The sequence below is a fragment of the Gracilinanus agilis genome, chromosome 1 (genome assembly GCF_016433145.1).
Source record: "Gracilinanus agilis isolate LMUSP501 chromosome 1, AgileGrace, whole genome shotgun sequence".
Taxonomy (NCBI): domain Eukaryota; kingdom Metazoa; phylum Chordata; class Mammalia; order Didelphimorphia; family Didelphidae; genus Gracilinanus; species Gracilinanus agilis.
The window spans coordinates 385,039,375-385,051,901 of NC_058130.1; the positions used below are offsets into that span (position 1 = coordinate 385,039,375).

Sequence of the window (12,527 nt, forward strand, 5' to 3'; positions counted from 1 at the left end):
TTTGCTGGGCTGATTCTAGGGGAAGTTTCTGTACTATGGGGGTTTGTTTAGGGGTTTATTTTGGGATAGTAGGTAGTCTGTGACTGAGGTTGTTCTTGCCATGAACCTGTATTGTTTTTCTGTCTCCCTAGGGCTGAATAAAGATACTTATTGCAATAGTTTCAATGCAAGTGAATGTCACTGTAAAAAGAATCACAAAGGGGAAAATGAGTGTGGAATTTCCATCCTCCTGACAACCTGCTATGCTGGATTGTCAGAGCTGGTGATGAGCTGTGCTAAATGTTACGGCTTTGATGGCTTCCTGCAAATTAGGATGTTTATTGAAAGGTCTATTTATCCCAGATTATCTCTACCTCCAGTTTGCTAGTCTTTTTTCCCTCTACATGAACTGAAATTCTTAGCAACAGTCATTATTTGGGACTAAATAAAAACAGGGAAATGGCCACTGTTAAAATACATGCATGCTACCTAAGAGACAAATGAAGTGAGGGCATGAGCTCTCTTCCATTAATGCCATCTTCCATGAACATACTGGCATAGTTAAAATTATTAGACATCTAGCTACTATTGTAAAAAGCAAAGAGAATGTTCAGGAAAGAATGGTAAATAGGAAAATTAAATTTTGTGAAGGGCAAACAGTAATAGATTAAGATACTCTATAGTCTTTTTTGAGGGAGTGAAAGCACTTTTACAATTTAAGCAAACTGATGGTATATGAATTTTTTAAAAATAGTAGCTTTAGTAAAAAATAAAATTCCTATTTTTATTCACCAATTTTCTTAAGTATTTTAATTTATGTTTTAATATTGGATTATAAAAGCAAGCCATGACATTAATGCTACTCAATTTTTTTTAGAACCACTAGGGCAGCTAGGTCATATAATGGATAGAACAACAGAGTCATTTCTAGTCCTAGAGTCAGGAAGACATCTTCTTGAGTTTAAATCTGGCTGAGACTCCCACTAGTTCTGTGAGCTTGGTTAAATTACTTGACCCTATTTGCTTTAGTTCCCTCATCAGTAAAATGGGTTGGAGAAGGAAATGGTGAACCACTACAATATCTTTGTGAAGAAAATCCTAAATGGAGTCACAAAAAATTGGACATGACTGAAATGACCAAACAACAACAATTTTTTAAGAACAAAAGGCTTATAGATTTGTTGATGAAAAATTGCATTATACTTGTACATAAATACATATACATATGATGAAAATGGGAAGAAACTAGAGCAAAAATGAATCAGAGAAAATAAGGAAAGCATACAATCATCCAATCAAATAAATGTTGATAAAATAATCATCCAGACCAGCAATAAGGTTAAATTGACAAGATTTGGCCAAATTTGGCTATAGAGGTGAGGAGTAGAAGATGACAACTAGGTTGTGAGCCTGTGTAACTGGGATGTGGTATTGCTATTACTGTATCTTCTTTGGACTCTGAGAGACCACTGGACCAACCTAGTAAGACAAATGGACTATTCAATAAATACTGGAAATAGTAGAATAAACTTAAATTCTAAGACTTTAAGCAAAGCCCTCTCTTTCCCTTGACTCCCTTGAGCACAATCTAGCATATCATTCTCAGAAATACCCTTAGGATCAGGGCTGTGCTGGAGCCAATTCAAACAAGGTCTTGATTATTAAATTTTCAATGTGATCATTTGCCTCAGAAAAGGTACTACAAATCAGGGTTTGGTTTATTGTTTGATTGATTGTCTAGATTTAAGAAAGTGATAGGGAAATATTAATAATGCAGATTAAACTAAAAATATGTCATGCTACATTTCCCCCCCCAGAGAGATAGCTGTTAAACATTTACCAACTCACTTTTGATAGTTTCTCAAGTACTGTCAGGATCACTTGGGCAACAGCTGCTTTTCCTCCATAGTCAATATTGAGCCACTGGTGGGACCATAATTAGGGGGTAATGGAAACAACCACCACCACCCTTCAAAGCTTTAGATCTTTGAAGTTAGGAAAGACACAAAGTAAGAGTTGTTGTTATTCAGTGGTATCTGACTCTTTGTGACCTTATTGGGGTTTTCTAGGTGAAGATTCTCAAGTCTTCAGGCTTCTAGCACTTATCAGCTGCACTACCTTGTTGCCCATACAAGTAAAAGAGGGATATGAATTCTTAAGCCCAAAATTATGTTGAACTATAGTTCACTGGGTATGGGGCCAAACTCTTCTCTTTATTCAAAACAAAAGTTATTCAGAGAGACCATCTACAAAGTCAGTTCATTTATATTGTCTTTGAATCAAACAAGAAACTGGAATTCAAATTTATTAGATATATGACTTTGAGAAAGTTACTTATACTCTCCAAGACTGAGTTTTGTTGATAAAATAAGAATAAGAAATTTCGCATGATCTGTCCCTCACCGTGTGAGGTTTTTTGGTGTGTGTGTGTGTGTGTGTGTGTGTGTGTGTGTGTGTGTAAGGGCACTGGAACCTCTTTAAACCTTAAGATGGTAATAGGAATGCTAGTTAATGTTATTATCCACCAATTCACACACAACTCAAGTTTCCATAATGTTTATAGAAGTTTAGAGAATATTTTCATTATTACAACTTTTTGACAGATTATTATCCCTATTTAGGAAACTAAGCCTCTACTGGAATGACTTCCTCAGGGTGACCTGACTAATAAATAGCTCAGCTGGTCCTTAAATCTTGATCCTCCATTTCTAAGATCTCTTTCTATCCTACTTCAAGACCCTAGCCTAACCAGTACTGTGTGACCTCTAAGGTCACTGCCAACTCTGTGATCCTATTATAGGACCTCATGTAATTTGTATTATCTCCAGGGAGATGTTTGCCAGTTCAAAGTTAACCTAACCTTACCAGGGTCTGGAATGACTCTGAACCCACTTGATCCTTCCAGTTAGTAATCTAGACCTGTGCTTGCTTTGGGCTCACACTTGATGTGCAATGAAACAGATTAGCCATGGATGTGTTGTTGTGGCAACAGATGCTGCAGACCATTCCTGGCCTCTCCTAGAGTGATTTTCAACATCTAAAGATGTTGGAGTCTTTAGACCATAGTTTATACTGTAATTGTTAAATATAGAGCAGGATAGACCCTTAGAGGCCATCTAGTATAATTCCCTCATTTTACAGGTGAGGAAATGAAATGAAATTCATTTAAATTAAATGAAGTTAAGTGACTTTCCCAAGTTACACTGGCAGTTTTAAATAGAAGAGACAGTATTTTAATCTCAGTTCTCTTACTCAAAATATAGCCATCTTCCTAATGTACCCATGCTGCTATATTTGAAAAGTGAGGCCTCTCTCCTTAATAGATTTTTATGTAGTGGCTTTCTGTCAGTCTTCCTTTCCTCCTCTCTGTTCAGTTGCTTTTCAGTCATGTTTGATTCTTTCTGATCCTATTTGTGTTTTTTCATGTCAATGATACTGGAGTGGTTTATCATTTCCTTTTCCAGCTTATTTACAGCTGGGGAAACTGAGGCAAACAGTGTTAAGTGATTTGCTCTGGATCATACGACCATCAAGTGTCTGGGGGCCACATTTGAATTCAGGAATACAGATTTTCCCTGGCTCCAGACCTAGTACTCTACTCACTGTACCACCTAGTTCTGTGTGTGTTTATACATATAAATATACACACATATATACACATATTATCCCCATTTTACAGATGAGGAAACTGAGGTTGACAGTTTTGTGAAATATGACAAACAACTTGGCTATCCTAATGTTAAGAGTTTATTAACAAAAGCTCAGAGTGATCTTATCTCTCTTGCCAAGCCTTCTGAGATTCACTTGTTTCTGAAGCACCTGCTAGGAATAGAAATAGAAAATATGATTTGGAGTTAAAGAACTTGAGTTTATATACTAGCTATGCCATTTCCGGTCACATTTACTGCCACTATAACCTTAAGCAAGGTTAATTTATTTGAATAATTCACTTCTTAAAAAACTCTTACCTTCCATCTTAGAATCAATACTATATATTGGTTCTAAGGTAAAAGAGTGCTAAGGGCTAGGCAATGAGGGTTAAGTGACTTGGCCAGGGTCACACAGCTAGACAGTGTCTGAGGCCAGAATTGAAGCTAGGATCTCCCATTTCTAGGCCTGGCTCTCAATTCACTGAGCCACCCAGCTGCCCCAAATAATTCACTTTAAAAAAAATTAAATTAACTCCATTTTCTCAACTGTAAAATAAGGGCATAAGACTAGGTGCCTTCTAATGAGGTTGGATCAACCTGCTGGTCCCTATTGTCTCTTCTAGCTCTATATTTAAGCACATAGGTATAACCTTGAGTTCCTTCTGGTGAGTGGTTAATCCTGCACATCTGATGTTACACAGAAGAGAGTCTGCAGGTCATGCTACTGCTCAGGTCAGGCTGGACTCTTCCAAAGTGAGAGCCTTTCAGGAGCCGGCTAGCCCAAGCTCCAAAAGACCTTCCTCAGAGGCTGAACTGCCTTGCTTTAGGCTGGGTAACTTTCCAGGATGCTTGGTTACGGGCTAGATCTACTGAAGGCAGGAGGTGAGCATGATCCACTCCGAAAATGACCCCAACAAATAGCTCTCATGTTTTCTGGCATATTTCAACCTTGTTCAGACCCATAGGTCCTCTGGCCAACTCTTTAAAAACAATTATTATTGTTCACAGCTGGAGTCTTTTAATTTCTGATCGATAGTCCCTGATCTCCTATAGTCTTTCTGAGGCATCACTGAAAGAAAGCTGCCTGGTCCTCTGTTATACAGGGAATTCACACCCACTCTAGACTACTTTTGCCTGGAGAAATCAGATTGGGTAAGTAAAAGTCAGATTGGGTAAGTAAAAGGGCAAGGGTGTGCAAAGGCATCAGAGCATGTAGAGAAAGTGTCCCTTTCTCTAGCTGCCGGCCCCAGATTCCTAGGTCTGAGGGGCTCCCTCTTTCCCCTGTTCTTTCCTGTCCTGCAGAACCCTAACCTCCTATCACCTCCCTCCTCCTCCAGCCCTGGGTTACTCTCTTGTAGCCACCCCTATTTGGTTTGGATCCGCCAGCTTCTCCAGAGCTTCTGGGCGGGACGGAAGAAGTTTGGGGGAGGGGAACCCCAGGGGGAGATGCAGAGGCAAAGCTCTGGGCCAAGCAAATGGCTGCGGGGGGGGGGGTGAGGGGGAGGCGGGGTGGCCCTGGGCGGCTCCCTCTTGCTGTGACCCAACCCACACCCCTAAGAAAGCAGACTCTGTTGGCTTGATCACTCCCCTTTCAGGGAGGGAGTGGGGGAGGCGGAGAGGGGTGGTGGTGTGTGCTAGAAAGGTAACTGGCCCCTCTCTGTTCAAAAAAGACATTCTTTGCAGCTCGCACCAGCTTCTGGCGCACCCTAAGGCCATGTCCCTCAGCCTTATCCTGACCGGCCACATGCATGGTTATTCCTTAAGCTAAGTGCAAAACTTAGTAGCGCTCCTTTTTCTTTCTTTCTTTTCCGTTCTTTCTTTCTTCTTTTCCCCCTCTTCCCAACAACTGAATCATGCCATGGGTCCTGAGGAGCTGGGTGGCAAATATATTCCTCGTAGTCCAGTTCCTTGACTTTCAGGCGCTATGCAATGATAGAGAGCCTCAGCCAGGCGCGTTTTCCTTTCCGGACAAGAGGCAAGGTTAGTGATTTTTTTTCCTTCTTATCTGCAAACAATGGTGCTTAGAAATATGAACGCGTGACAGCCTGTCTTCTTTTTTTTCAGGCCATTCCCTGCTTCCCCTCCAAAACCCCAACCAGTTTAACTCCGTGCACACATACGCGCGCGCGCGCGCGCACACACACACACACACACACACACACACACACACACACACGTGGGGGAGGAGAAGGGGAAACGGCGTCCCTGAGTTGGAAGGGAAGCTACAGCTACTTGGGTGGGAATGGTGGTGGGGTGCAGGGGGGTGATAATCAAAGCTGCCTCAGAGTTTTGCCTTTAAGAGATCATTAATGCCCATCCGAAGTTGGACGGGAAACCGTTAACATGCCGACTCCATCCACACCCGTGACAATGTAATCTTGAGAAATCGACGGGGCGGGAACTGGCCCTCTATTTTATTGCAGCTCCTTTGAATACACCACAATTTGAAAACCCTAATACTTCAGACTCTGAATATAGAAAATCATCTGAAATCCAATGGGCAGCTCTCAGCTATTTCTTTCGCAAACTTCGTATCAGGGCAGCCCAAATATAATTCCACCCCTGCTGAGCGAGCTTGACTCTGTTTTGCTTTCCTGGAAAGAATTGGTCTTGCATGTTTTTAAAAGAAACACACACACACACACACACACACACACACTTACCCCTCTCCCCTTTTTAGAGAAATTCCTTTCCCCTCCGTCCTGGCTCTCCCACTTTTGCCCTTCACCTCACCACAGCTGGCCTCTTTCAGAAACCTCTTGCCCTCGATGTTTGCTGACTCTCAGAGGAATTAGGTGTGGACAAAATGTGTAAAGAAAGAGTAATATAAATCAGCCGGTGTGGAACTCTCCCTTCTATATTTCGCTGGGCTTGTATCTTGCCTTAGAAGCCCAGAGGCTGTAATAGCCTTGCTTAACGATAAGTAACAGATAACCCAGAAGGATTGGCTGTTCTTCTCAAGTATTCCCTTCGGCTTCCAGATGTTCTCCGATTCTGGAGGCACCGGGGGTAGGGCACTTGGATGAAGTGCTGGCTCCTCTGTCTTCACTTAGAATTTCCGGAAAAGATTCCCTGGCCTACCTCGGAAAGTTCAAACACAGCTGGAGGACTCATCTGCTTTGGTTTTTAAGACGGATTAGCAACAAAACCCCATACCTCACTAGGAATCGCCATGCCCGGAGCAGAGGCAGAGACACCGGTCAACAAGCCACTAAGTTTTGAAAATAGTCAAGATACACATCTCCTACCCCCAGTCTAAAATAGCAACGCGAGTTCTTTGAACAGTTTCGATGCTGCAGCGACACAGAAATTCAGACAGTGTTTCTCATGACATTTGGATATAATTTGGTTCAAATTCACATCCCTTTTGGGTTAGATTTCAAATCTGCCACAGATCCACTTTCCAAACTTTAAAGCAATATCTAAACAGGTACAGCTGCTGCCAATAATAGCACTATTTACTACTTTTCTGTAAGCTTGGCGGAATACCTCTCCATATTCCTTCTGTAAAATGGGACTAAGAAGAATAACTCCCGTCTTCTTTGTAGCAATGCAGAGAGAATTCAATTTTGGAAGATTTTTATGAACTGCTTTGAGCCTTTTGGAGAAAGAGAAGATGATCATTTTGTGCTCTTTTGTGCCATTAATTGGTCAGCAAGATGTTGCAGTGGATAGATTGCCAGGCTTAGAGTAAGGAAGACTCATCTTCCTGAGTTCAAATCTGGCCTCAATACTAGTGAGTGACCCTGGACAAGTCACTTAACCCTATTTACCTCAGTTTCCTTATCTGTAAAATGATCTGGAGAAGGAAATGGCAAACCACTCCAGTATCCTTGCCATGAAAAAAAAAAGAAGCAAATAGGGTCATGAAGAGTTGGAAAAAGCTGAAAAATAACTGACCAGCAACAAATGTCCTCAGTCCATCCATCCATTCTTCAAATGGTCTGAACAAGGCCCTTCGCCATTCTGATTTTCTCCCTCTAAATGTTCTTCAGTTTATCAACATAATAGGATCATTAGGAGTATAGATTTACAGATGTAAGGAATCTTAGAATTCATCTAATTGGCACCCTTCATTTTACAGATGAGGAAACTGAAGTCTGGAGGGCTTAATACACTTGCTGGTGTCACAGAGGCTAGAAGCAGCAATGCTGGTTTTAAATCCAGATCCTCTGACCCTAAATCCAGGAATTTTGCCGTTGTATCTTATTTTCTCTCAAACAGATCATTTAGATGATGAGCCTTGGTTTCATTGTGTGTAAAGTGAAAGGTTTAGCCTAGGTCATGTTGAAGTTAAGTTAAAAGCTTTAGTTTCCATAGAGTTTATTAATATTCACTTGAAATAGAGAAAGCAGATAGGTAGAGATTAAAGCCTATTTTTAATCTAATTCTAACCATGTATCTCTCCACATGATTATCTCTCTTAGCCACAGTCTTCCACCACTTCAGTCCAAGGAAATAGAGAGAGCAACTCCTCTCACCCCCTCTTTTATCATTTTTTTTTGGCCCAGATGCATCACTTGTGCATTTACGTGACTTCCAGTCATGCAGGGCAGGGACGCAGGTTGGACAATCTGGGGGGTGGGAGTGGGGGGGTGTTCCTCTTACACAGTCATTTCTATTCTCTACAGTTCTAGATTTTTATCCCCTGAAATAGACCCAAATTAAATCTAAATCAACAAATATTTACTAAGTACTAATGCCTGCCATTCTGAGGCAGCTTGGCTTTGGGAGAATTGACCTCTTGGAAGGAAGACATGATTCAAATCCTGCTTCTGAGACCTACAGGCTGTGTGACCAAGAGAAGTCACTTAATTTCTCAGTGTTCCTGAACAACTCTTTTTTTTTAACCCTTTCTGTCTTGGTAACAACTCTTAAGAGAAGAGCAAGGACTAGGCAAAAGGGGTTAAGTGACTTGCCCTGGGTCACACAACTAGAAAATGTCTGAGGCCAGATTTGATCTAAGGTGCTTCTAATTCCAGGCTTGACACTCTATCCACTGTGCCACCTAGCTGCCCCTTCTTTTTATGATGGTTAAATTATATAGCCATTCTAAACTGCATTGGTAGATGGGGTTTCCTCACAGGGAGCTCGCTATAACTTTGAAATAAAATTAATTCCTCCCAGACATGTTCCCCTCCTCTTCCCCCCGAAAACTCATGTCTCCAATACATTTAAAGGTGCAAAATGACATACAAAATTTATATTTTATAAAGTTCTTGCATTTGTGGAGCTTAACATGAATTTTGTGTTTCAATCATGTCATGACTCTCCCTGACCCCAATTGGGGTTTTCTGGGCAAATATACTGGATTGTTCTGCCCTTTTCTTTTCCAGCTCGTTTTAAAAATTCAAAGATAGTTTATTTTCCCAATTACATGAAATAATTTTCAACATATGTTTTCCAAAATTATAAGATCCAAATTGCTTTCTTCCCTTCCTCCCCTCTTCCCTCTGAGAGATGGTAAGCAATTTGATCTGGGTTATACATATATTATCAAGCAAAACACACTTCCAAGGTTACTGCTGTAAGAGAAAACTCATGTAAAACCAAAATCTCCAAATAATACCATAAATAAATTAATGTGAAAGATAATATGTTTTGATCGGCATCGGACTCTAACAGTTCTTTCTCCAGAGGTGGACATCATTCTTTGTTATAAGTCCTTCAGAAATGTTCCAGATCGCTGTATTGTTAAGAGTAGCTTAGGGCAGATGGGTAGCTCGGTGGAGTGAGAGTCAGGCCTAGAGACAGGAGGTCCTAGGTTCAAACCTGGCCTCAGCCACTTCCCAGCTGTGTGACCCTGGGCAAGGCACTTGACCCCCATTGCCCACCCTTACCACTCTTCTACCTATGAGACAATACACCGAAGTACAAGGGTTTAAAAAAAAAGAGTAGCTTAGTCTTTCATAGTTGATCATCATACATTATTGCTGTTACTATATGAAGAATTTTTTCAAACAGGGTTAAGTGATTTGCCCAGGATGATACAGCTTATTAAATGTCTGAGGCCAGGTTTGAACTCAGGAAGAGGAGTCTTCCTGGCTCTAAGCCCTGAGTTTATCCACTGTGCCACCTAGCTGCTTCAACCTATGAATAGATATTCATCATATACAATAACTCATTCATTTCATTCATTATGAATAGATAGCTAAAACATATGCTTAAGTGTTTTCCATTCATTACTCCCTATATTCTTCCTTTCAAACAAAGCAGGAGAAAATATCATTCTAGTCTCAAACTATTCAAGTACCCCATACTCCTTATGTTCTCTCTCTTGTAAGATATATTATTACCTCCATTTTTATACATGATAAAAACCTAAACTCTAATGAAGTTAAGCAGCAAGTTTAGGGTCAATCTAATCCAGGCTCTGGGCAGAGTAAGCCTTTTCCTGGGTTATCTTCTCTTTTGCATTCTCCTCTAACCTCAAAGCTCTCTTCATCTCTGTGCAAATGATTCCAATATCTACATCTCCAATCTTAGTCTCTCTCTTAAACTGTGGTTCTGCATTACCAGCTGTCCAGTGGACAATTCAAAATGATGGACTTAGGAATCTCAAACCAAGCACACCCAAAATAGAACTCTCATTTTCCCCTCCCAAACCTGAACATTCTATTCCCTTCTGAACATTCCTATTCCTGTTGAGGGTATCACTCTCCTTCTAGTCACCCAAGCTCTGTTCTTCATTTTTCTTTGCCAAATATATAATCATGTACTAAGTCTTGTCAATTCTATTTCAGCAACCTTTGTGAGGTAATGCTTTCTCTACTCTCCTTTTGCATGGTTACTACTCGGTTCAGTCACTCACTTGGATTATTTAAAAAATCTCTCAGTAGATCTCCTTCTTTCAAGTTTTTTCCCTTCTCTAATCCATCTTCTACACAGCTGCTAGAGTGATTTTCTTAATGTGCAGTTCTGATCATGTCACTTTCCTACCCAATAAACTACAATGTCTCTTCCCTATTACCTCTAGGATGAAGTAGGAATACCATGTGATGGTCAAAGTCTTCCATAATCTGATTCTAACCCCATTTTCTAGACTTCTGGATTATTATTCACTCTCACGAGCTCGGTGGTGTAGCCAAATGAACCTCCTTGCTGTTTCTTATATGAGACATTCTATTTGTCATCTTTGTGCCTTGGCATTGAATGTTTCCATACCTAAAATATATATTGCCTCTTAGAATCCCTAGAGTCCTTCAAAAGATGCAATCTGCATGATCCTCTAGACATTAATGCCTCTCTCTGTGAAATTACTATGTCTATGACACATATGTGAAGTATAGAATATATTAATATATGCTATATAAACACACACAGTAACATATTACTATATATAGTGTTGTTCAGTCTTTTCAATTGTGTCTGACTCTTCATGACCCTATTTGGAGTTTTCTTGGCAATGACACTGGAGTGGTTGGCCATTTCCTCCTCCAGCTCATCTTACAGATGAAGAACTAAAGCCAACAGAATTAAGTGACTTGCCCAGGGCCACACAGCTAGTAAGTGTATGAGGACAGATTTGAACCCAAGAAGTTGAATTTCCTGACTTGAAGTCCAGACTGAGCCATCTAGCTTCCTCCATATATGGTAATATATGGCATGTTTTAAAATATATTAGTATTTTATTACTAATATGTGAGTAGTATATTACTATATCATATATATATTGTGTATATGTAATCAAAACTTCCACATTTTATATGTATGTTATTTCCCATGATAGAATGTAGGCTTCTTGAAGACAGAGACTGTATCCTTTTGTATTTATATCTCTAATACCTAGCATTGTGCTTGGTGCTCAAAATATTTGGCTGGTTGTTTGATTAAACCAAACGTTTTACCCAAAGAGCTACATAGTCAAAATCAGCCTCCAGCTAATATCTGGAAATGATTTGTTTTCTAGCATACTTTTCAAACAACAGATGAGACCAGTGAACTCTGCAGGGAATAGCTTTTCCCTGGACAAAAATCACGTTTCATTCCACCTTGGGGCTCTTCTAAGGGAGCCCCAAGCGAAGCACATTTTGATTTAGCAAAGACATGGAGAATTGTCCTTTGAGGTACTGGCTAATCTGACTCTCTTGTCTTTCTCTTTTGGTCCAGCCTATATATACCAACCAGACGAAAATTCCATAAACGTTAATGTGTCTCCCTACTTATCTCGAGGCAAATTGGAAAGAATTTGTTTTGAAAAATAATTATGAACTATTTTTATAGCTCTGCTACCAAACATAAGAAAATAGCGGGAACTTTCATTACTGTGTTCTCATGGTCTAATACTTTCAATGGCTCCCTGTTAACAGTGCAATCAAGTAAACAGTCTCTTTAACCTGGCATTCTAGGACTTTGACAAGCTATCGTCAACCTAAATTTTAGGTCACTTTTACCAACAATTATCTAATGTCTATCTTGCAAGGTGCTGGGAAGGGAGGATTTAGGGTAGTGATACAAGTTATTAATGTAGGATTTAGAACTGGAAGGGATTTTTAAACCCTGTATTCTATCCTTTTGCCATTTAATTTTTACAAATAGAGGCCATAGTGGCAAAGTGCTATTTTATCAGACTCGTCTGCTTTGATCTAAATGTGTGTTATGTGACATGGTAGGCAGACTCCTTGATAGCATCAGGAAGACTTATTTTCAAATTCTGCCTTTTCGACTTACTTAGAGCATCAGAAAGGTGCAAAAGGAAGTGCTGTATGAGATCTGAGGGGGAAAGTCATTATTAATTGGGAAAATGAAGGGAAGGTTTTTGGAGAAGGTGGCTTTTGAGTTATGTTTTAAATGCAATAGGTAAAGGGAGAGAGAGAGAGAGAGAGAGAGAGAGAGAGAGAGAGAAAGAGAGAGAGAGAGAGAGAGAGAGAGAGAGAGAGAGAGAGAGAGAGAGAGAGA

At 40.2% G+C, this 12,527-nt stretch overlaps 1 protein-coding gene across 1 annotated transcript in view; it reads left to right on the forward strand.

The window, feature by feature from the left end:
* The first annotated feature begins 5,304 nt into the window (after positions 1–5,304).
* ADAMTS12 (ADAM metallopeptidase with thrombospondin type 1 motif 12) overlaps positions 5,305–12,527 on the forward strand; it is a 561,778-nt gene continuing 554,555 nt past the window's right edge. The window contains exon 1 of the mRNA XM_044681474.1: positions 5,305–5,609. Coding sequence (XP_044537409.1) covers positions 5,483–5,609 — 127 coding nt within the window. The 5' untranslated portion in view covers positions 5,305–5,482. The remainder of the gene's footprint in view (positions 5,610–12,527) is intronic.